This window comes from Polypterus senegalus, chromosome 3 (assembly GCF_016835505.1).
Source record: "Polypterus senegalus isolate Bchr_013 chromosome 3, ASM1683550v1, whole genome shotgun sequence".
NCBI classification, from domain to species: domain Eukaryota; kingdom Metazoa; phylum Chordata; class Cladistia; order Polypteriformes; family Polypteridae; genus Polypterus; species Polypterus senegalus.
This window is the reverse complement of record NC_053156.1, coordinates 37520068-37542728: the sequence shown is the minus strand read 5'-3', so window position 1 is coordinate 37542728 and position 22661 is coordinate 37520068. Positions and strand designations below refer to the sequence as shown.

At 41.6% G+C, this 22661-nt stretch overlaps 1 protein-coding gene across 3 annotated transcripts in view; it reads left to right on the top strand.

The window, feature by feature from the left end:
* The window catches only part of acap1 (ArfGAP with coiled-coil, ankyrin repeat and PH domains 1), a 188387-nt gene that overhangs the window by 163242 nt on the left and 2484 nt on the right, over nt 1-22661 (top strand). The window contains exons 18-22 of one of the 3 annotated variants that reach the window (XM_039746966.1): nt 2215-2289; nt 14015-14205; nt 14289-14398; nt 15144-15254; nt 15353-15417. In XM_039746966.1, coding sequence (XP_039602900.1) covers nt 2215-2289; nt 14015-14205; nt 14289-14398; nt 15144-15254; nt 15353-15417 — 552 coding nt within the window. Of the gene's footprint in view, nt 1-2214; nt 2290-14014; nt 14206-14288; nt 14399-15143; nt 15255-15352; nt 18030-22661 lie in introns of those variants that run through there. The other 2 variants (XM_039746965.1, XM_039746967.1) reach the window with 2 other exon arrangements.

The window sequence follows — 22661 nt, the reverse complement described above, 5'->3', positions numbered from 1 at the left end:
TTACACGCCTTTTCTACTATTTATTTATTTATTTATCATATATGAGTTAACACAGGGAAACATTACAATGAAATGTGTATGACGAGAAAAACAAGTCACCCAGCCTACGTTTTAAGAAGTTATAGAGCAATATGAGTTGAATGAGCAGCAAATACAAATTACAGTTTTTGCACCGATAATGTTTTATAGAGTACAAATGCATATTCCATAAAGTGCAGATGCATGTTCCAGTCAGTATTCCGAGTGTGTGCAGGTACAGTTTGTGTGTGAGTAGTGCAATGTAAATGTAGTGCAATGTAGGTGTGATGTAAGTGTACGTGGGTGTTCTGGTGCTGCTGTTAATGAGTCAAATGGCCTGGTGGTAAAAATCATTTTTAAGTCTTGTAGTCCTGTGCCATTGGGCTCATTTTGTCTTTTACACTTTTACTAATCCTCAAACCTTCTGCCCAGCCTTCCAAGCACACAACATTAAGTCTAAACTGTTCTTTCAATTTAATGGTGAATGGTATACTCAAGAGCAGCAAATTAACGGGAAAGGCATTTAGGAATGAAGGTGGGAAACATTTCTTTTCTCAAAGAGTTGTGGGACTCTTTGTAGACGATTGTCGCGAAATCGCTTCACACTGCTTCCGGCCTCAATGCAGCTAAGGTGGCGTATGTATCCCACCAATGCCAGCTGATGCGTTTTCAATTCATACCAAGGATTGTATTGGAAACACTGGTCACACAATCTAGCAGTGAAGTGAAGTGTTGGGTGCACGTGGATTCTGGCTGCTAATTTTGAGAAATTGTCCAAATTTGAGGTAAGTTGTTGCCAAGATTGGCATTCGTACTGTTTGCTTGTGTGCTATATTCAAATTAACAATCTCCACTTAATTTAGCATCTGTTGGACAGCAAAAAACACAAATAATTTCTTTTTTTATATAATTGTAAATAAATTTAGGCAACAAGGGGTTAAGAAGGATTTAGATGAGATGGTGGGACAGCTCAGATATTAGATAAACAAACAGGCCTGATGGACTGAATGGTCCCCTCTCGCTTGTCAGAAATCTTATGTTCTAAACCACAAGGCAGGAAACAAACCAGGATGTAGCACCACAGTCCATAACAATGAGTCAGTTATAGTCACCAGTTAGCTTATAGGAAACCAGGGGTACTTGGGCAAAACACACACAGGCACAAGAAGACATGCAATCTCCACTTAGAACCTGAGACACTGGAGCTGTGAGCAGCAGGGTTAACCGCTGTGTCTCCTCTCTACTGAATCAGCAGATCCAGTTTTAAGGATCCGTGATGAACGAAACAGCAGAGTTTCAATTCACATACAGATTTGCGGAACTGACACCAGAATTTGCTTCACAGGAGATTTTGCAATTGGGAAATGTGAAACTCATTCAAGAGTTTTTTTGGGTTTTAAAGTTTTTGGATGGAAAACAAGGGGAATACTGCCATCTAGGTTCTTTTGTGTAGCTAATCCATACCACACTGGCAAAATCAGTTTCTGTTTATGCTTGTCATTCACATTATCATGGACATGCAGGGTATTTTTTTTAAAAAAGCTACATGCTGCATATTTTTCACATGAAAACATATTGTCTGTTTGCAAGGATTAAAACACCCGTGTGTCCCTCATTCCTTATCACTACATTCTGTGCATTGAACTTCTAGGTGTGCATTCATTGGTTGTTGGCTCTCATGGACACAGAGCCCACCTCTCTGACTAAAGACAAAGACTAAATCTGCTTGATTTTATCTTAGCGAGTCACAGACTAGTTGGCGTGAGTCACTGGGTATGTCACATTAGGCGGTCAGCTTGACAGGAGCGCGTTGCTGGCAGTTTCCGAGTTGCTGGGATCGTGTAAATAACGACTATGACTGAAAAGTCATCTAATGTGACACAAGCTTTATTCAAACCAGAGCAAGTCTGAGTCATTAGTCAACCAGTACTGCACATCTTTGGGGTGCAACAGGGAAAAGAGAATCCCAGGAAACATAGACAGAGGGAAAACATGCACAGTAAGGTAGATCTAGAAACTCTGCACGGTGTGGTCAATGGGGTGGGTCCTATAAAAAAAAAAAGCCTAAGTACGAGAAGTTGCATGTGACATTGTTGCTTTCTGTCTTCCCATCAAGGGCAATATAAAGAGTGCATGGGAGAGCATCTTCCTGCTCTCATTCTCTTTATCCGTTGTCTCCTTCAACTCTCTTTCCAGGTATCGGCATCTTTAGCAGCAGCACCAGCCTGAACTCTAGTCACAGCAGCCTGAACTCTGCTACTTCTTGGAAAGGTATACCAAATTGGTTAACTGCTTTCAATGATAATGGGCAAATAATAAAATAATAATACATTTGACTTACAGTGGTGTGAAAAACTATTTGCCTCCTTCCTGATTTCTTATTCTTTTGCATGTTTGTCACACAAAATGTTTCTGATCATCAAACACATTTAACCATTAGTCAAATATAACACAAGTAAACACAAAATGCAGTTTTTAAATGATGGTTTGTATTATTTAGGGAGAAAAAAAATCCAAACCTACATGGCCCTGTGTGAAAAAGTAATTACCCCCTTGTTAAAAAATAACCTAACTGTGGTGTATCACACCTGAGTTCAATTTCTGTAGCCACCCCAGGCCTGATTACTGCCACACCTGTTTCAATCAAGACTTCACTTAAATAGGAGCTGCCTGACACAGAGAAGTAGACCAAAAGCACCTCAAAAGCTAGACATCATGCCAAGATCCAAAGAAATTCAGGAGCAAATGAGAACAGAAGTAATTGAGATCGATCAGTCTGGTAAAGGTTGTAAAGCCATTTCTAAAGCTTTGGGACTCCAGCGAACCACAGTGAGAGCCATTATCCACAAATGGCAAAAACATGGAACAGTGGTGAACCTTCCCAGGAGTGGCCGGCCGACCAAAATTACCCCAAGAGCGCAGAGACGACTCATCCGAGAGGTCACAAAAGACCCCAGGACAACGTCTAAAGAACTGCAGGCCTCATTTGCCTCAATTAAGGTCAGTGTTCACGACTCCACCATAAGAAAGAGACTGGGCAAAACGGCCTGCATGGCAGATTTCCAAGACGCAAACCACTGTTAAGCAAAAAGAACATTAGGGCTCGTCTCAATTTTGCTAAGAAACATCTCAATGATTGCCAAGACTTTTGGGAAAATACCTTGTGGACTGATGAGACAAAAGTTGAACTTTTTGGAAGGCAAATGTCCCGTTACATCTGGCGAAAAGGAACACAGCATTTCAGAAAAAGAACATCATACCAACAGTAAAATATGGTGGTGGTAGTGTGATGGTCTGGGGTTGTTTTGCTGCTTCAGGACCTGGAAGGCTTGCTGTGATAGATGGAACCATGAATTCTACTGTCTACCAAAAATCCTGAAGGAGAATGTCCGCCATCTGTTCACAACTCAAGCTGAAGAGATCTTGGGTGCTGCAACAGGACAATGACCCAAAACACACCAGCAAATCCACCTCTGAATGGCTGAAGAAAAACAAAATGAAGACTTTGGAGTGGCCTAGTCAAAGTCCTGACCTGAATCCAATTGAGATGCTATGGCATGACCTTAAAAAGGCGGTTCATGCTAGAAAACCCTCAAATAAAGCTGAATTACAACAATTCTGCAAAGATGAGTGGGCCAAAATTCCTCCAGAGCGCTGTAAAAGACTCATTGCAAGTTATCGCAAACGCTTGATTGCAGTTATTGCTGCTAAGGGTGGCCCAACCAGTTATTAGGTTCAGGGGGCAATTACTTTTTCACACAGGGCCATGTAGGTTTGGATTTTTTCTCCCTAAATAATAAAACCATCATTTAAAACTGCATTTTGTGTTTACTTGTGTTATATTTGACTAATGGTTAAATGTGTTTGATGATCAGAAACATTTTGTGTGACAAACATGCAAAAGAATAAGAAATCAGGAAGGGGGCAAATAGTTTTTCACACCACTGTATATAGTGCCTTCCCCATGAAATGAGACCCCTGGTGTGAGGAGTGAACAGTAATCTGCAGCTAGGCACTAATGTATGGCTGTCAGCTGGCATGGCAAAGCTGCAGAGAGGAGACTCGGATCTCCTTTACGCAAAGAGACTTACAAATCACAAATATATGAAAAAGAAATGCAAAGTACATGTAAACTTAACAGGCAGATCAAACAAATTCTGAAAACAATATTGTGGAAGATCAGCCCAGCTACAGACAGACACACAAACTCTGAAGTCCCAAAATCACACGTTTATTTTGTTGCTTTGCACACAGCACAGTACAGTGCACCAATCACCCACAATTATTCTTTCCTTTCTTTCTTTTCTCTTTTACATCTGCTGCCTCCACTCCTCTCTCGCAAGCTCTGTCCTCTGCCTCCCAACTCTGGCTCCCCGAATGCAGTGAGGCGGCCCCTTTTATGTTCACCCAGATGTGCTCCAGGTGCACTGGTGTGGCGGAAGTGCTGCAGTCCAGGGCTCCGGGATCGTCCAGACACCCCCTAGCGGTGGCCGCGGTCCCTAACAGGGTTGAGCTTTCAAGCTCCAAGTCCGTGGCCACAATGCAGTTATGGAGGAACTGCCCTATTGCATCTCAGGGGAGATATTGCCCCTCTCCCAATCCTTCCCTTCTCCAGGCATCGCGGTGGGGCAAAGTCCCTGGTCGTCAGCCACAATATACACTGCCTGGCCAAAAAAAAAGTCGCCACCAAAAAAAAGGTCACACACTCTAATATTTTGTTGGACTGCCTTTAGCTTTGATTACGGCACGCATTCACCATGGCATTGTTTCGATAAGCTTCTGCAGTGTCACAAGATTTAGTTCCATCCAGTGTTGCATTAATTTTTCACCAAGATCTTGCATTGATGATGGTAGAGTTTGACCGCTGCGCAAAGCCTTCTCCAGCACATTCCAAAGATTTTTAATGGGGTTAAGGTCTGGACTCTGTGGTGGCGAATCCATGTGTGAAAATGATGTCTCATGCTCCCTGAACCATTTTTTCACAATTTGAGCCCGATCAATCCTGGCATTGTCATCTTGGAATATTCACATGGCATCAGGGAAGAAAAAATCCATTGATGGAATAACGTGGTCATTCAGTATATTCAGGTAGTCAGCTGACCTCATTCTTGGAGCACACACTGTTGCTGAACCTAGACCTGACCAACTGCAGCAACCCCAGATCATAGCACTGCCCCCCACAGGCTTGTACAGTAGGCACTAGGCATGATGGGTGTATCACTTTATCTGCCTCTCTTTTTACCCTGATGTGCCCATCACTCTGGAACAGGGTAAATCTGGACTCATCAGACCACATGACCTTCTTCCATTGCTCCAGAGTCTAATCTTTATGCTCCCTAGCAAATTGAAGACTTTTTTTCCGGTTTGCCTCACTGATTAGTGGTTTTCTTATGGCTACACAGCTGTTCAGTCCCAATCCCTTGAGTTCCCTTTGCATTGTGCGTGTGGAAATGCTCTTACTTTCACTATTAAACATAGACCCACAGTACTACTGTTGTTTTTCTTCAATTTAATTTCAAACGTTTAAGTGATCGCCGATCACGATCATTCAGGATTTTGTTTCTGGCCACATTTCTTTCTCGTAGACGATGGGTCCCCACTATCCTTCCAGTTTTTAATAATGCGTTGGACAGTTCTTAACCCAATTTTAGTAGTTTCTGCAATCTCCTTAGATGTTTTCTCTGCTTGATGCATGCCAGTGATTTGACCCTTCTCAAACAAACTAACATCTTTTCCACGACCACGAGATGTGTCTTTCGACATGGTTGTTTAAGAAATGAGAAGCAACTCATTGCACCAGTTGGGGTTAAATAACTTGTTGCCAGCTGAAAGATAATCGCTCATGCAGTAATTATCCAATAGGAGGCTCGTACCTATTTGCGACTTTTATTTTGGCCAGGCAGTGTATATATACTGTGTATATACTCACTCTAACTAAATTGGAGTCCTGCCACAGTGACAACCAGAAGTCTGAGCATAATGGCTACAACAACCACAAATTTAATGAAACTTATATGGAAACTCCAGTGGGAGTGAATGCGCCCTGTGATGGTCCAGCTGTCCGGCCTGTGCTGTCAGTGTGGACTCTGGCTTCCTGTAGATTTATGGACTTGAGGGAGTTTGTACTTGTTGTGGTTTGTCATTTACTGTGGTGCTAGAAAGTTTGTAAAGCCTTTAGAATTGTTCTCTATTTCCGCCTAAACATGACAATAAAACATTATTACATTTTTTATGTAGATCCTAAAAGTAGGTAAAGAGATACATGACACCAAAGCATTATATTCTTTTCAATTTTCAAATGTTACATATATTATGAGCTCTGCCAATACGTTATAGCAATGCCGAGTACACATTAGTGGTAACAGCAGCACTTCCATAAGCACTTTCCTTTTTCACGCCCCATCTGGTGTTGGAATCCCCTCAGACTAGAAGTCATGTAATGTAACAGCTTTAGTCAAACTTAGCGACTGTAGTTGCTGAATATCTCACCTAAGGATGTCTGATTACATGACTAGAAAATAACAGGGAATGACAAATTACCTGCCTGGGACTTTCTAGTACAGTTTCACATTTGCAAAGAATCGCAAGTTTTTTGACTACCAGTAACAAGCTGCCCGACAGAGCCAGTGCTCTATGAATGCTTCATGGCTGTGGCAAGTTTAGCCGCAATCTTGATTTTTTTTTTTTCTTTTCTTTTTACCATTCTGTTGTGGTACCTAAAAGCCAAGACTTCAAACAGACAAGTCTTTCTTCTATTTGCAATGTCTAAAACACCTGCATTCCTTATTCTCTGTAGGTGTATCATACGCATTGTGCCAGCTGATGAGCGTTCATTGCTTTCCAGCTCTCATGCACACAGAGCCCGTCCCTCTGAAGAAAGACAAACTCAGGCCTGTTTTTTTTTTTATTTTTTTTATTTTTTTTTTATTTATTAATTTTATTATAATCAATACATAGTAATCAAGTTTTACAAAAAAAGAATTATGCTAAGAACAGATCGATCCCCACCCTTGAGAGAGAGAGCAAGCCAAATGGTGTAAAATTTAAGGCTTGTAAAAAATACCTAAATCAACAAATTCTCTGTGCTTTATAAACTCATTTCAAAATATTACTGATTAGATCCTGCCATGTTTTGAAAAAAGTCTGCACAGATCCTCTAACTGAGTATTTGATTTTTTCCAATTTCAAATAGTATAACACATCGGTTTCCCACTGACTTAAAGAGGAGAGTTTGGGTTCTTCCAGTTTATCAGAATAAGTCTGCGTGCCAACAGTGTAGTGAATGCAATCACAATTTGTTTGTCTTTCTCCACCTTAAGACCCTCTGGAAGAACCCCAAACACAGCTGTTAATGGGTTAGGAGGGATTGTGAGTCCAAGACTGTCTGAGAGGTAATTAAAAATTTTTGTCCAGAATAATGTTAATTTGGTGCAGGCCCAGAACATGTGACCCAGTGAGGCTGGGGCTTGGTTGCAACGGTCGCAGGTTGGATCATGCCCTGGAAACATTTTGAGAGTTTTAGTCGAGACAGATGTGCTCGATATATAATTTTGAGTTGTATAATTGTATGCTTTGCATATGGAGCTTGAGTGAATTCTCTGCATTGCTACTTTCCACTCCTTTTCTGATATATTAATTGAGAGGTCATTTTCCCAGTGTCCTCTTGGATCTTTGAAAGGAAGGGATTGTAAAAGGATTTTATATATTGTAGAGATGGAGTCTAACTCCTTGAAATTGAGCAATACTTTTTCCAGCGTGGATGAGGGTGCAAGATGAGGAAAATCTGGAAGGTTCTGTTTAACAAAGTTCCTGATTTGAAGATAGTGAAAGAAATTTGTAGCTGGAATGTTAAATTTGGACTGTAATTGTTCATAGGATGCAAAGACGTTGTCTATATAAAGATCTCTAACAAGTTAAGTCCAAATTTTTCCAGATATTAAAACTGCATATGTTTGTGAGGGTTGAAAGAGGTGGTTCTTTTGCGGGTGCCACAGAAAGAAGCTTCTCCGTCTTCTCCGTCTTAAAATGCTTTCTACATTGGTTCCAGATTCTAAGTGAGTGGAGCACAATTGGGTTATTAGTGTATTGCCGATAACGTGTGTTTATTGGAGCGCAGAGCAGGAAATACAAAGAAGTACTGCAGGGTATTGCGGTATGCCTGTGTATGTTCTTCTATTTGTGTCCAGGTTCTTATCGCCTGTATATTTGCCGCCCAGTAATAAAACTGGAAGTTAGGTAGAGCCATGCCACCTTCTGCCTTTTGTCTGCAGGATCGCTACTTCTGGATGTGGTCCATGCCTGTGTATGTTCTTCTATTTGTGTCCAGGTTCTTATCGCCTGTATATTTGCCGCCAGTAATAAAACTGGAAGTTAGGTAGAGCCATGCCACCTTCTGCCTTTTGTCTTTGTAGGGTCGCCTTTTGATGCGTGGATGTTTATTAGAATTCCAAATAAATGAGGTTATTGTTGAATCTAATTGCTTAAAGAACGATTTATTAATGTATATTGGTATGTTTTGAAATAAAAAGGAGCTTAGGAAGAATATTCATCTTAACAGTGTTAATTCTTCCAGCTAGTGTGAGATGAAGGGTTGACCATCTATGCAAGTCTTGTTTAATTTTTTCCATGCAGACGACGAAATTTTGTTGATATAGAACTTTATGTTTACTTGTGATGTTTACCCCGAGGTATTTAAACTGTTCTGCAATGATAAAAGGAAGGGTGTCTAATCTAATATTATATGCTTGCGAATTCACCGGAAAGAGTACACTTTTATTCAGATTAATTCTGAGACCAGAGAGCTTTTGAAATTCTGTGAGTGCTGCTAAGACTGCAGGCAGAGAATTTTCTGGGTCCGATATATACAGTACCATGTCATCTGCATATAATGAGATTTTCTGTTCCAGTCCTTCTCTGCTAATCCCCTTTATCTGATCAGTATTTCGACAATGTATTGCCAGTGGTTCAATGGCAATTGCAAACAGCAGTGGTGACAAAGGGCATCCTTGTCTTGTGCCACGTTCTAGTTTAAAGTAGTCTGAGCAAATGTTATTGATGCAAACTCAGGCCTGTTTGATTTTGTCAGGGCGAGGCGCAGACTGGTTGGAGTGAGTCGCTGGTTAAGTTTGCTACATTCTGGCCAGGATTCCTCCCCAGGCTGGGATTCATATCCTTGTTTTATGTACAGTGGGATGCAAAAGTTTGGGCAACCTTGTTAATAGTCATTATTTTCCTGTATAAATCGTTGGTTGTTACGATAAAAATTGTCAGTTAAATATATCATATAGGAGACACACACAGTGATATTTGAGAAGTGAAATGAAGTTTATTGGATTTACAGAAAGTGTGCAATAATTGTTCAAACAAAATCAGGCAGGTGCATAAATTTGGGCACCACAAAAAGAAATGAAATCAATATTTAGTAGATCCGCCTTTTGCAGAAATTACAGCCTCTAAACGCTTCCTGTAGGTTCCAATGAGAGTCTGGATTGTGGCTGAAGGTATTTTGGACCATTCCTCCTTACAAAACATCTCTAGTTCATTCAGGTTTGATGGCTTCCGAGCATGGACAGCTCTCTTTAACTCACACCACAGATTTTCAATTATATTCAGGTCTGGGGACTGAGATGGCCATTCCAGAACGTTGTACTTGTTCCTCTGCATGAATGCCTTAGTGGATTTTGAGCAGTGTTTTGGTCGTTGTCTTGTTGAAAGATCCAGCCCCGGCGCAGCTTCAGCTTTGTCACTGATTCCTGGACATTGGTCTCCAGAATCTGCTGATACTGAGTGGAATCCATGCGTCCCTCAACTTTGACAAGATTCCCAGTCCCTGCACTGGCCACACAGCCCCACAGCATGATGGAACCACCACCATATTTTACTGTAGGTAGCAGGTGTTTTTCTTGGAATGCTGTGTTCTTTTTCCTCCATGCATAACGCCCTTGTTATGCCCAAATAACTCAATTTTAGTTTCATCAGTCCACAGCACCTTATTCCAAAATGAAGCTGGCTTGTCCAAATGTGCTTGAGCATACCTCAAGCGGCTCTGTTTGTGCTGTGGGCGGAGAAAAGGCTTCCTCTGCATCACTCTCGCATACAGCATCTCCTTGTGTAAAGTGCCAATGGTTGAACGATGCACAGTGACTCCATCTGCTGCAGGATGATGTTGTAGGTCTTTGGTGCTGGTCTGTGGGTTGACTCTGACTGTTCTCACCATTCGCGCTTCTGTCTATCCAAATCTTTCTTGGTCTGCCACTTTGAGCCTTAACTTGAACTGAGCCTGTGGTCTTCCATTTCCTCAATATGTTCCTAACTGTGGAAACAGACAGCTTAAATCTCTGGGACAGCTTTCTGTATCCTTTCCCTAAACCATGATGGTGAACAATCTTTGTCTTCAGGTCATTTGAGAGTTGTTTTGTGACCCCCATGTTGCTACTCTTCAGAGAAAATTAAAGGAGGAGGGAAACTTACAATTGACCCCCTTAAATACTCTTTCTCATTATAGGATTCACCTGTGTATGTAGGTCAGGGGTCACTGAGCTTACCAAGCCAATTTGAGTTCCAATAATTAGTTCTAAAAGTTTTGGAATCAATAAAATGACAACGGTGCCCAAATTTATGCACCTGCCTGATTTTGTTTGAACAATTATTGCACACTTTCTGTAAATCCAATAAACTTCATTTCACTTCTCAAATATCACTGTGTGTGTCTCCTATATAATATATTTAACTGACATTTTTTATCGTAACAACCAACGATTTATACAGGAAAATAATGACTATTAACAAGGTTGCCCAAACTTTTGCATCCCACTGTATTTGTTTCACTTTTGGGTGAATTTTTTATGTTGAAACTTTCATTTAATTACGTGCGCTGTTCTCTATGCCTGTGCTGTGTTCTATGTGTTTTGTGGGTGGTCCCCCAAGGGGCACGGCCACCTGCCAGGCCCCACCAGGAACTACCATTTGTCCTATAAATCCAGAGTGTCCCCTACATCTGTGCTTATTGTAATTAATGGATTTTTGACTCTGTGCTCTGTTTTTTGACTTTGCTTCGGATTTACTGTTTTGGGACTTTGTTTGATTTGGATTTCCTTATTGCTTAGGCACTCCGTGACCCTGTAGTTAGGATGTAGCGGATTGGATAATGGATGGATATTGCTTAGGCAGTTCCTTTGTCATTTGTGCTCTACGGAGTTTGCTTTTTGAAATTTCAAAACTTTGAACAGAGCGTTCTATTTGAGATACCTCAAAGAAACTCTAACTTTCTTGACATATTTCCCTGAAGAATAACTGTGCCAAATTTCAACAAAATCAGTTCATTGGGAGCCAACAGACATAGCTTGACAGACTGACAGACAGACATGGCGACTACAGTAAGTGCTTTGTGAACACACGTTCACAGGAAGGTTAGTGCTGCTGCCAGACAGGCCTAGATTTTTATGTTCAAACCCCAGCCATGTTAATGTCTGTGTGAAGTCTTCATGCTCCCCTCATGTCTGTATGGCAGCCCAGTTTTGTACAATATCACCAAAGACGTGAAGGTACGACTAACAGAAACCTCTAATTTGGCATGGTGCTTAGTAATGGACTGGTGGCCTGTCCAGGGTTTGTTCCTGCCTTCTAAATTCGAGCCCCCTGGGATGCTAAACTGAAAAGTGTGGCTACTTAAACTGAACAAAGAAATGAATGAAATAAAAACACAATCGCTAGAAAACTCTGAGGTGATCAACATGCAGCATTATCGCTAATCACACCACAGGCTGTCAGAAACTCCTTACTCCGTAACCCACTGGGGCCTGAATTGTTTTAGTTCAATTTACTTTGTAAGGACTGCATCTGGAAATCCACAGCTTGAATGCATCTGTAGCAGACTGCTAAACTTCACAACATTTACATTCATAAACACACAAACTACTTAAAACATGCAGTAAAAGAGAGGAATTTTAATTTCATTAACATAATTATAATACACTGTCTATTATCATGATTTGTTTGTGATATAAAAATACTGTAAACAAAGGCTAGAATTATATGTGGCTCCAAGCACAGGACTCCATATTTATACAGTTGTTTTTCTGGGTATGGTGTCCATTTTAGAACATCCTCCTCATTATTCTTGTGTATGAGGTAGGAGGAAAAGAGATTGGAGCCAGGAAGGAAGACAGCACTTTGTCAGATGGCATAATATGAATGGCATTTTGTTGTAGGTTCGGGGACAGTTGCCATTATTTGGAAGCAATAGCAAGAAAGAGAATGGACACTGTAGCTGAGGTACCAGTCATACATACCAGTATTACCAGGCCCTGGCAGGATCTTGTTGCCTACACAGATTTCTCACTAAACTTCACCCTTGAGCACTAAAGGGATGGGAGATTCTGACAGTCACACAATAATGGTTGTTGTATTTTATTCTAAGTCAGTGTTTTCCAGTTGCTGGTCCACAGAGCGATACTTGCCTGTAGAATATTTTTCCTGGTCTGTGAAAATCAGTGATAAATTATATCATACTGTGTCAGGACATGTGTAAGTCCGAGAAGTCACCCATTGCTCTCCAATCAAATAATATGAAAGCAGGACGTTTCAAAGTCCAATGGGAAGCAGACTCTCTGATCTAATGTTAGTAAATCTGAATGTTAAAACTCCTTTTCTTCCGCCTGCTCCTGTTAGGGGTCACCACAGCAGATTATCTTACTTCATATCTTTTTGTCCTCTGCATCTTGTTCTGTCACACCCATCACTTGCATGTCCTCTCTCACCACATCCATCACTTTTCTGTCCTCTCTTACTCTTTTCCTCTTCCATGGCAGCTCTGTCCTTAACATCTTTCTCCCAATATACCCAGCATGTCTTCTCTGCACATGTCCAAACTAATGCAATCTCTCTTCTCCGACTTTGTCTCCCAACCATCCAATTTACTGCATTATAGAATCATATTAAAGCTGAACACTCAAAACTCCAAGGTGAAGACCCTCCAGCACCTCCGCTCTTCAATCTAATCAAATAAAATGTGGAAGCTTGCAACTCAAAGGGGGAATACACCATCCGGTCTAATGTTAGCAACACTCGAAATTCCAAGGGGGAACACCACAAGGCCCCTGATGTAATGTTAAACTTAATAAATGTAGACTCTTGAAACTCCCCATGGGACGCCACTCTCTGATAATGTTTCATTGTCACAGCCTTGTCTTCATGTTGAACGATGACAACCATTGACTTCAGAGGTAGCCTGTGGATAGAAGCAAGCCAGGTATCTTATGTCTGCACCAATGAAGTAGTAAAACCCACCTAAAGAATCACAAACACCTGTGACACTAAGTGTCTGAAGCATTATGGTGCCCTGAAATGGGGGGGGGGTTGGCACACATGTAGAAGAAGTGTCATTTTTAAATGGCGAGACTGAAATGTATTCAAATAGCCTTAAAGTCTGCAGTGTGCACTATAATGAGATCTGAATTGTTTGATGTGTAATTTTAAACTGTGGAGCAGAGGGGCAAATCAAAGAAAAATGTGCCTTTGTCCCACACATGGAGGGCACTGCATAACCCAACAAGTCTTTGGATGGTGGTTTTGGGGGCCAGAGTACAAGGAGAAAAATCCACACAGACACTGAAAGAGAAAGAACATGCAAACTCCACAGCGGCAGTGACTGGGATGGGTTTTGAACTCGTAACACAGGGTAGCACTAGTGCAGTGGTAGCGCTGCTGCCTCTCAGTAAGGAGATCATGGGATCACGTCTTGGGTCCTCCCTGCGTGGAGAGCACTTTGTGTAGTGAGAAAAGCGCTATATAAATGTAAACAATTATTATTATTTTATTAGCAGCTCTGGCCCTCAAACCACCATAATCTTAAATGGTACATGAAATATAGGAGCGGGATAAAAGTAAAACTCTCCATTGAAGCAAAGTAACCTAATCGTACACCTTATCCCATGTGACACCCTCACAGCAGCTGCCTGAGTTACACACTTCCATCTTGTCAATCTTTTCTTCTCAGATATTGACGATGACTTTATGGATGACAAGGACAATGACCTGAGTGCCCTTCACCCTGGTGCCCTGCTGTACCGTGCTGCAGCTATGCAGAATTTCCCTGTTATGGCTGATGCTCTGGCACATGGGGCAGATGTCAACTGGGTCAACAGCAACGAGGAGAATCGCACCCCGCTTATCCAGGCCGTGTCTGTGGTATGGTAGTGCTGCCAGTGGAACTGCTCTTTGTCTGATTTGCTCACCGCTGAACACAATGTTTTTCTTACCTTTTGTCCTAGGACTCCTTGTTGGCCTGTGAGTTCCTCCTTCAGAATGGGGCAAACGTAAATCAGAAAGACTCTTTGGGACATTCCCCCTTGCATCATGCCACTATCCTGGGACACACTGGGTGAGTCTACAAGCAGAACATACATACAATTCGTTGATCAATTAGAATATTTCTCTTATTTTAAAAAGCATAGTTAATAACGCATTCTTTATCTGAGGTGTGAAATTAACCCTTAAACCACCGGAACTGGCTATAGTCGGTTCCCAATGCAATTTGCCAGGACGCCGGAGCTGTTCAGTCGGTGCCGTACATTCGCTGAGCAGCCAGCTCATGACCACTGCCGGCCCCTGCAGCACTGCAGCCGCACTGTCTCTGGGATTAAGACGCTGCACTAGACCAACCTGCCAGCATCAGCGTTGGCCTCTGTGTGCTTGCATGCAGCCAGTTCAAGTGCAGTTGGCTCAGTGATTTACTGAATGTCATCAATGGCGTCAGTTGCACTTTGTACACATAATAATAGATTGTTGCAGTAGTTTTTTTTTTTTTTTTAAGTTTTTATAGTTCATTAGCAGTGTGTAAAATAAGCAATGTTGCAGTAATTGTGATGCTCTTTGCATGAAAAAAAATACATGTTCCATTAAAATTTTCTCATTTACTTAAAGTGCAGCAAAAAAGTATTTGGTGTCCAGGGGTGCATTAACCCCCAAGTATGTGGCAGTTTAAGGGTTAATACAAGCTTCCATAAGCTTGCTGCCATGTCATTTCTATGAAACCGACTTGTTAACTTCTAGTGTTGTTACCTCATCACTTCTCCTTGTAGTTCCTTGAAGGTTTTGCAGAGTCATTTCTATTTGTTTGTTTGCAGGTTGGTTTGCTTGTTCCTCAAGAGGGGTGCAGATCAGCAGGCGCGTGATGAAAATGGCAAGGACCCCCTGACCATCGCCATTGATAACGCCAATGCAGACATCGTTACCTTGTGAGTTGAAGCTTACTTAGCTGTCAGAATTTGAAACTGGCTGTGATGATCTGGCCGTGCTTACCCACTTCTTTCCTTCTTCCCTCCTTCCCTCACAGGCTTCGCCTGGCCAAGATGAAAGAGGAGATGATGCAGGAGACAGAAGGCATTTACGGTCAACCAGGTCAATGCGGGGATCACAGAGAGTCAATTCCTTCTGAGGGGCAACAAAGAAAAAGCTTTCAGGCACTTATGTCCCAGTTAGCGGGGTGGGCAACGGGGAGTACTACAGAGTAGGCCAGGGAATGGCAGAGATACGCCACAAATCAGAGGAGTCGTCACTCTCTTTAGCACAGTTGGAGAGTTTGTAATATGTGTATACTTGACTTAGTTCACGGCCGAGGGCAGCATTCACTATTTAATACCAAGTAAGGTATAAATAATATTCTCAGTGGGCATAGTGCATCACTTTAGGGGGTCATTACTGTGGTACAGGTATTTTAAGCCAGTAATGAATAGAGAGGGGGTCTCTAGTGGTGACTCTGTTCTCCTCTTTGTTATTTATTATACTGACCTTATCCAAAAGGTCTCAAATCCCATACTTTTATCACACTACATATTTATTCATTTATTGTAGATGTTAGTTTAGTCTTCAAATAGTTTAAAAAGTGCCATAAACAACAAGCAAATAGAATGTGTGTTTGCAAACAACTTGATAGTGCTAGGAGATGCATAAACTTATAGTTACACTCGATTCTCTCCTTAGTCAGCTCATGGTCAGCATAGGGCCAGGTAGACATATGGCCGCTTAGAGAGACTTGGTCTTCTCCTCCACGGATGGAAAAATGGCAGTGAGAGAGACAGTTTCTTTGTTACCTGTGTCTTTATCTTCCTTGATGTACCCGCCAAACCACTGGGATATGCAGACAAACCAGTCCTATTTCCAGCACAACTTCGACGACTCCCCACTTTCATACCAGTTCTTGTTTCAGTACAACTCAGTCCCATTCCATCCCCAGTTAGGTTGCCCTTTCATCTTAGCCCACCTGTGTTCCCCTAGGCTAGCTGACCAATACATTCCTGCTTTGGAATTTCAGCTAGGGGCTACCCTCAGACAAAGATCTTATCTGGTAAATGGACTGGCCTAAACATTTATATTATAAGACATTAGTAATAAAAAAAATCAACCTATATTTTAGATATTATTCTAAGTTCCAAGTGTATTTAGTGTCATCTCCAGAAGGGGATTTCAGTTTTAACATTCAGCCAAGGGGACTAAAGTGGACAACGTTACAGATTCGGTAATGGGGTGCTATACTATTGTCAGAAGACTATTGTGGAAGACTATAGGTATATAGATATAGATAGATACTGTACTGATGTTGATCAGAGCAGAGCTCTTCAAAGAAATGCAGTCAACCAGGCCCAAGAAGTTCAATGTCCTGAAAATTGGCCATCATATTGAAATGATGATTCCAGAGCCTCCATACATTTATTACTGCATTTGTTGGGGACTCGCGGAATCACTACTGTATGTCCGGTGATGCCAATGTAGAACTAGAGCATGGAGAAGGTAGACGGTAGAAGCTAAGAAGATGGACGCCCGTTCTCAAATGTAGAAGGATACGCCTTTTGATCCTCCAAATTCCAACACATTTGCTATTCTCACTCATTTGACCAACAACTGGTTTATAATAAAAGACCAGGTAATGATGAAGATTTACAAACTGATCTTTATTGATCAAAACAGTCTGCTTATTTTGCACTTGTGGTGCCACTATTGTGCTATTTTTTGACCCCAATTACAATGGCCACCAGTAAGACAATCTTTCCTGTCCTTTGTATTATCCATTTTATTCTCAGCACCATCATGGAAGTGCAGTAGCCAACTCCAAAAATAAGAGGTGCATGGCAAGATGTTTACCTGGGATGCATAGAACTATTGACAGATTTTTAAAATAAAATAAAAAGAATATATGCCAACTGGCCACTTTATTAGGTACAGCTTTCCAACAGCCTGCATCTTTTGAGGCACGGACCAAGCAAACTGCTAGGAGCATTCCTTTGGGATTTCATTAACTCAAATAGCATCAGGCAGTTTCTGTCACACTTACGAGTCTCCTCCTCTACCTCATCCCAAAGGTGCTTCATTGAATTGAGACCCACGGGAGTAATCTAAAGTCACTGCGACGTTAGTGACGTGATACATTAATCCGTTTGTAAAAAGGTAGACTCAGGTCATTTCAGGATATTTCGTTGGTACTGTATTAGGCAGCCCAATTTGTGCTAAGGAGACCACATTACCACCATCAGTCTGAGCCATTGACAAGGTTAGGATGGAACCGTAGATTTATGCTATTTATGTGACATGTTGATCCTTCTATCTACATATTGTATACAGTTTGTGCATCTTGGCCTTTCTAATGGTTGGATGATCAGAGAACTAAACCTCTTGACCATGTCAGTATGCTTTATGTATTGACATCTTTGGTGGTTTGAGGAGGAGGCTCTTAGTGAGATCGAGCAGCGATACCTTAAATAGTGGCAGTGGGGTCTATATGCAGTATACAGTGCTGTCAGGAAGTACTTGGTCACCTTCACGGTTTCCACTTTATCATTTTGGGGTATTAAGTGTGGGACAAAAATTAAGTAAATAATTTTAGTAAAAGGCTGCAACATAACAAAATGTAAAAAGGTGAAGTGTGTGACTACTTCCTTGAGGCACTTTAAAACAGTAGTGGTGATAAGATTGTAGCAAGACTGGCCTTCTGGATTGTCCATCACTATATAATGTATCTGGGATGATGTCTATAAATAGCCCTTCAGGCACTTTTGTGAACAACTAAGTGCTGGGATGATCCCTCCCAGTAAATATTCCAGCTGCCAGTTGTATATAGCTCACTATATATAAAAGATCCACATTACATCAAGTTTAGTGTAGATCTTTTGTATATAGTGAGCTAGCATTCTGCTGAAGCTTGGGTTCAGGAAATGTTCAAATAGCCATTCATGAAAGTTCTGTACTTGAGACTTCAACTGAATCCATTTAGTATGTCAGAATGCTGATGGTTTTGAAGTTAATAAACAGTATTACATTTAAAAAAAAAAAGACCCTGAAGTTGTGAAGAATCCCCAAGAAGAGGGGCCGACGACCAAATATGTTAATGCTATTTTATCCTTCAAACTAGCAACTGGGCGCCCAATCGAATCGGGCTACAAATTCTAAGTTTGTGAAATCCATACTTTGTCTGCACAGAATTGTTTTTTTAAGTCCTTGAAATGATTTTGTAATCATGGCACTGATAAGCTTAAAATAGACCTTTTTGGCCGATATAATGAAGAGCTTCCTGTTTAAACGGGGCAGCGAGACGTGAACGCAGCTCTTCGGCGCACCTCATTTGATTTTTTCCGGCAAACTAATTTTCAAAACAAACCCTATTTTACGACTGTAAGCAGAGTCAGAGTAATAATTATGTTGGCGTGGTCATTTAAGATCTGAGATCGGCTAAAATTTAAACAATGACTGTTGTTAATACCCAGCCGTTACTACTCAGTTTGCCAATAGATGTCAGAAGGACGGATACCAAAACCGAACTGCCCAAAGATAGATTTCAACATACCAAGCAAATAGCGTTACGTTCTAAATTACTTACGGTTCCGGAGCTGTCGAAGGGTTTAAGTCAGTCGACGATGTTAGTCCTGAAAAGTACGCCCCACCAAACCAACATTCCAAAAACCAACCGAACTTACTGTTATCTGCTCGAATCAACACCGACTTACTATACTCGGCCGTCCAGCAGTGTCACTGAAGCATTCGAACATTCTTAGCCAATCATGCAATGCTGCGTCCACGTTTGCCACGTTATGTTCTAACTACAGAGGCAGAGTCCCATTGCATGGTTCTAACTTGTACTGACTCGAGGTATTGACATGAACGCCATACATCGTCATACATATGAGGTATTGACACGAACACCATACATACGTATGGTATCAAATTATATATAAGGATATCGTCCACTTCCCTCTCAGGTGGTGAAGTGTAATAATCGCGTCCCGTATCAGGCAATTGTTACAGAGTGGTGCCCTCTGCGGAAGTATAATAAACATATGCCATATTTTGGTTCTCTTTAGCCCATTTGCTATAAAATAAGTAAAATTGTTCATGATGTCTTTAGGCTAAGCGTGCAAGCGATTGCCCGGCTGCGTGACTCCTTGTGTGAAGAAGTGGTAGCCGTTAGCCGCCACGTTACAGTGAGGGCACATTCAGCTGTCCGAGAGAGAGCGACAAGCCTGCTTCAATCGATGTACCTCAATGATTCGCTTGGACCTAATGAGGCAGATAACGAAGGTGCTCTGCCCCTGCTTTGTTGTTATAGTAACATAATGCCAGCAACTGGCAGCTGAAATATTTACCGGGCAGGATCCTCCCAGCACTTGGTCGTCCACAAAAGTGCCTGAAGGGCTATTCTTAGACATCCTCCCAGCTACATTATTTAGTGACGGACAGTCCAGAAGGCCATCCCGCCTGACAAGTTATGTAGCCTTGCTACAAGATGGCATAGTGCTGCTTCACAGATCCTGCATCCTGGTTTGAGTCCCGTGCTCAGATATCTTTGTGGGTCTCACTCCTGGTACACTAATTTTCCTGCCATATTCCCGGAGACGTGCAGGGTGGGTTTAATTGGCCTTGTGCCCGATGCTGCCTGCATTGACTCCACCCCACATGATCCTGCATTTCAGAATATTCAGTTATTACAGTAAAGGTGCCAAGGAGGCATCTTGTGCCTGGTTGTCTGTGGGGTGTTTGCATATTGTGTGTTTAGCTAATAGGAGACTCCAAACTGGCCATGTTTGGATGTGTGTGTGTGTTAGGATAGATGAGCCCACCCTATGAGCCTGAATCAGATCAATCAGGTCTGAGGGGGTTATGCTATGTAATTGTCAGTCAGCTGCAGTCCACCGTTGTGAAAGTGGTAAAGGAACCATCAGCTACCTACGTGTACAGAGCAGCGTCCTTTGTCACACGCAAACATGGGACAGAATTAGAGTGCTGGAGGATGTGAAACAAGTGAGTGAAGCGTTGATTGGCTAGTGTGCCAGAGCGTCTGGGGGCAGGAGTATGTGCAGATGTAGTGTATAGCTGGGCATATAAGGGGGCAACATGTAAGCTAGTGGTTTCCAGCAGGTGTTATTTCAGCCATCTTCACAATCAGTGCTTCAGTCGCATTGTTGTGTTATCTGGTCTACAATATTTCTAAGAAATTCATAAATATTTGCTCAATCTTTACATGCTTACATTTTGTTATTTAGTTAGGTTAAATTGATAAGACGTATTTTCTTAGTTGTGTTGAAATGTTTGCCTGTATATTAGTGCATAGTCCATGGGAGGGTCTATTATAACCCCTACAAGTCGAATTGAAAATGGAATATTCTAATTATTTCTTGTCATTCTGACTGCAGACGATTTCAGTTTATGATCTGACTTGCACTTATTAAGGCATGGAGGACAAACAGTTTCAAACTGTACTGAAGTATTAAACGTATTGAGGTACGAAAGTGAAGCCTTTTTATATGTTTGCTATTGAAAACTTTTAAGTAGAGAAAGTCACTTAAGTTTAACAGGAGAGAGCTAAAATTGTAACGAAACAGAGAAGAACATTTTTTTCCCTTTTGCCTTTTTATTCTACCTGTGCAATAACTATTTTCAAATTTTTTGCGATTTGTTCCGTTTTAAATTTTCCCAAAATTTTTACATTTTGGACTGAGAGATTGCTTTTGTTACACATTTGACTCCTGCCTTGCCAGTGTAGTGGCTGATCGACTTTGGGAGCCTAGAAGAGACACAGCTACACATTTCTATTGAAATTTTATTTTGAATTCACCCTTTTCTACAGATATCGCTCCTGTAATTGTTTCCAAATGCTGATGGTTACCAGTGGGAATGTAAATGGCACTGAATGCTAAAGTTAAACTGCAACTTCATGGCTATTTTTATATGTCTGCTCATTAAGAAAAGTTTCCTACCGATGAGCAGACCAGTCAAAATGGCACTGAAGGCGTTGTACCCTTTTAGCACTCGGGTCAATTTAAAAAAAGGGCAAAGAAAATTTTATCTTTTGGCAAAAATGCAAGTAAGTTTAGCATAAGAGAACCAAAAAGAAAACCTTACTAAACAATGAGGTCAAATAAAAGTACGAATGAGGCATTGATTGTGGAACTGGATGGCATAAAAACCTGCAGCCACAAGACACTGACCTAAGGTATGGCTTTGAAAATGGGATTTAGTGGATGTTGGAAGAGTGAAACTTGATAAGTGCAGGTGGGCATGTGAAAAAAAACAGAAGAAACATTTTAGATGTTATGTGGAGTAGTTACGACCCCGCAAGTGACAGGATGACGGGCAGGGGGTCCGGTTGAACTGCAGAGGGCCTGGTGGCTTCATGACTCTAAGAGCTCTGTTCAACATTAGCTGCAGATGTGGCCGTGTAGTGAAGTGCAAGAATGTCTCTTAAATTTGGTAGTTTGATGACAATAGTTAGGGTGGCCTCCACCCCACACTCCAATGGCTTCCATGTGGACATTGCATCTTCATCAAAGTCAGATTCATCGGTTGGGCTTGTCCAAAATCAGTGAGGTCCCCAAGAAGTTTGGCAGGTTTTTATGTCGTGGCATTTAAAACTCCTAATAGAAGCAGTGCAGATTCACTCTCAGCTCTGCACCACTTTACCAAAAATTGTAAAGGAAGTTGTGCTGCTTAAAAACTTCCCATGAATTGTATTTTGTGTACATTGAGAATTGAACTGGCCTTCATTTTATAAGGTCCTTTTCTTAGTGACCCCTAGCAGCAGTCGCTTTCTAGAGCAATTAATACGAGTCCAAAGCTCAGCTTCGCCCAGCGGTACTTGCCAGCTTATTGTCTTGTTTTGGATGGTGTCCTGTCTGCTCATCGCTCTTTCTGTTTGTCTCCTTGTGCTCTCGAGAAGTCCCTGCTGATCCATATGGCACTTGTCAGCTTTGTGTAGCCGCCGGCCGTCTGCTTTCAATCAGGTAAACAAGCTTGGCTTTAGTTACTTGAATATCGACAGTATTTTCTTAAATTCTAACAAACACTGAGACTTGTGAATAAGGTGTGGGATTGGAGAACAGGGGAGCAAAGGCAATGGCGATGGGCGTTTGCTCTCTTTGTCTTTAATGTCTCACTTTGGTGTGCCCATATCAGCTCACCCATCACTGTTTAAGCGATCTGAGGTCACTTCCAACTACTTAATAATATTATCCATCCATCATCTAACCCGCTATATCCTAACTACAGGGTCACGGGGGTCTGCTGGAGCCAATCCCAGCCAACACAGGGTGCAAGGCAGGAAACAAACCCCAGGCAGGGCACACACTCACACACACACACCAAGCACACACATGGGACAA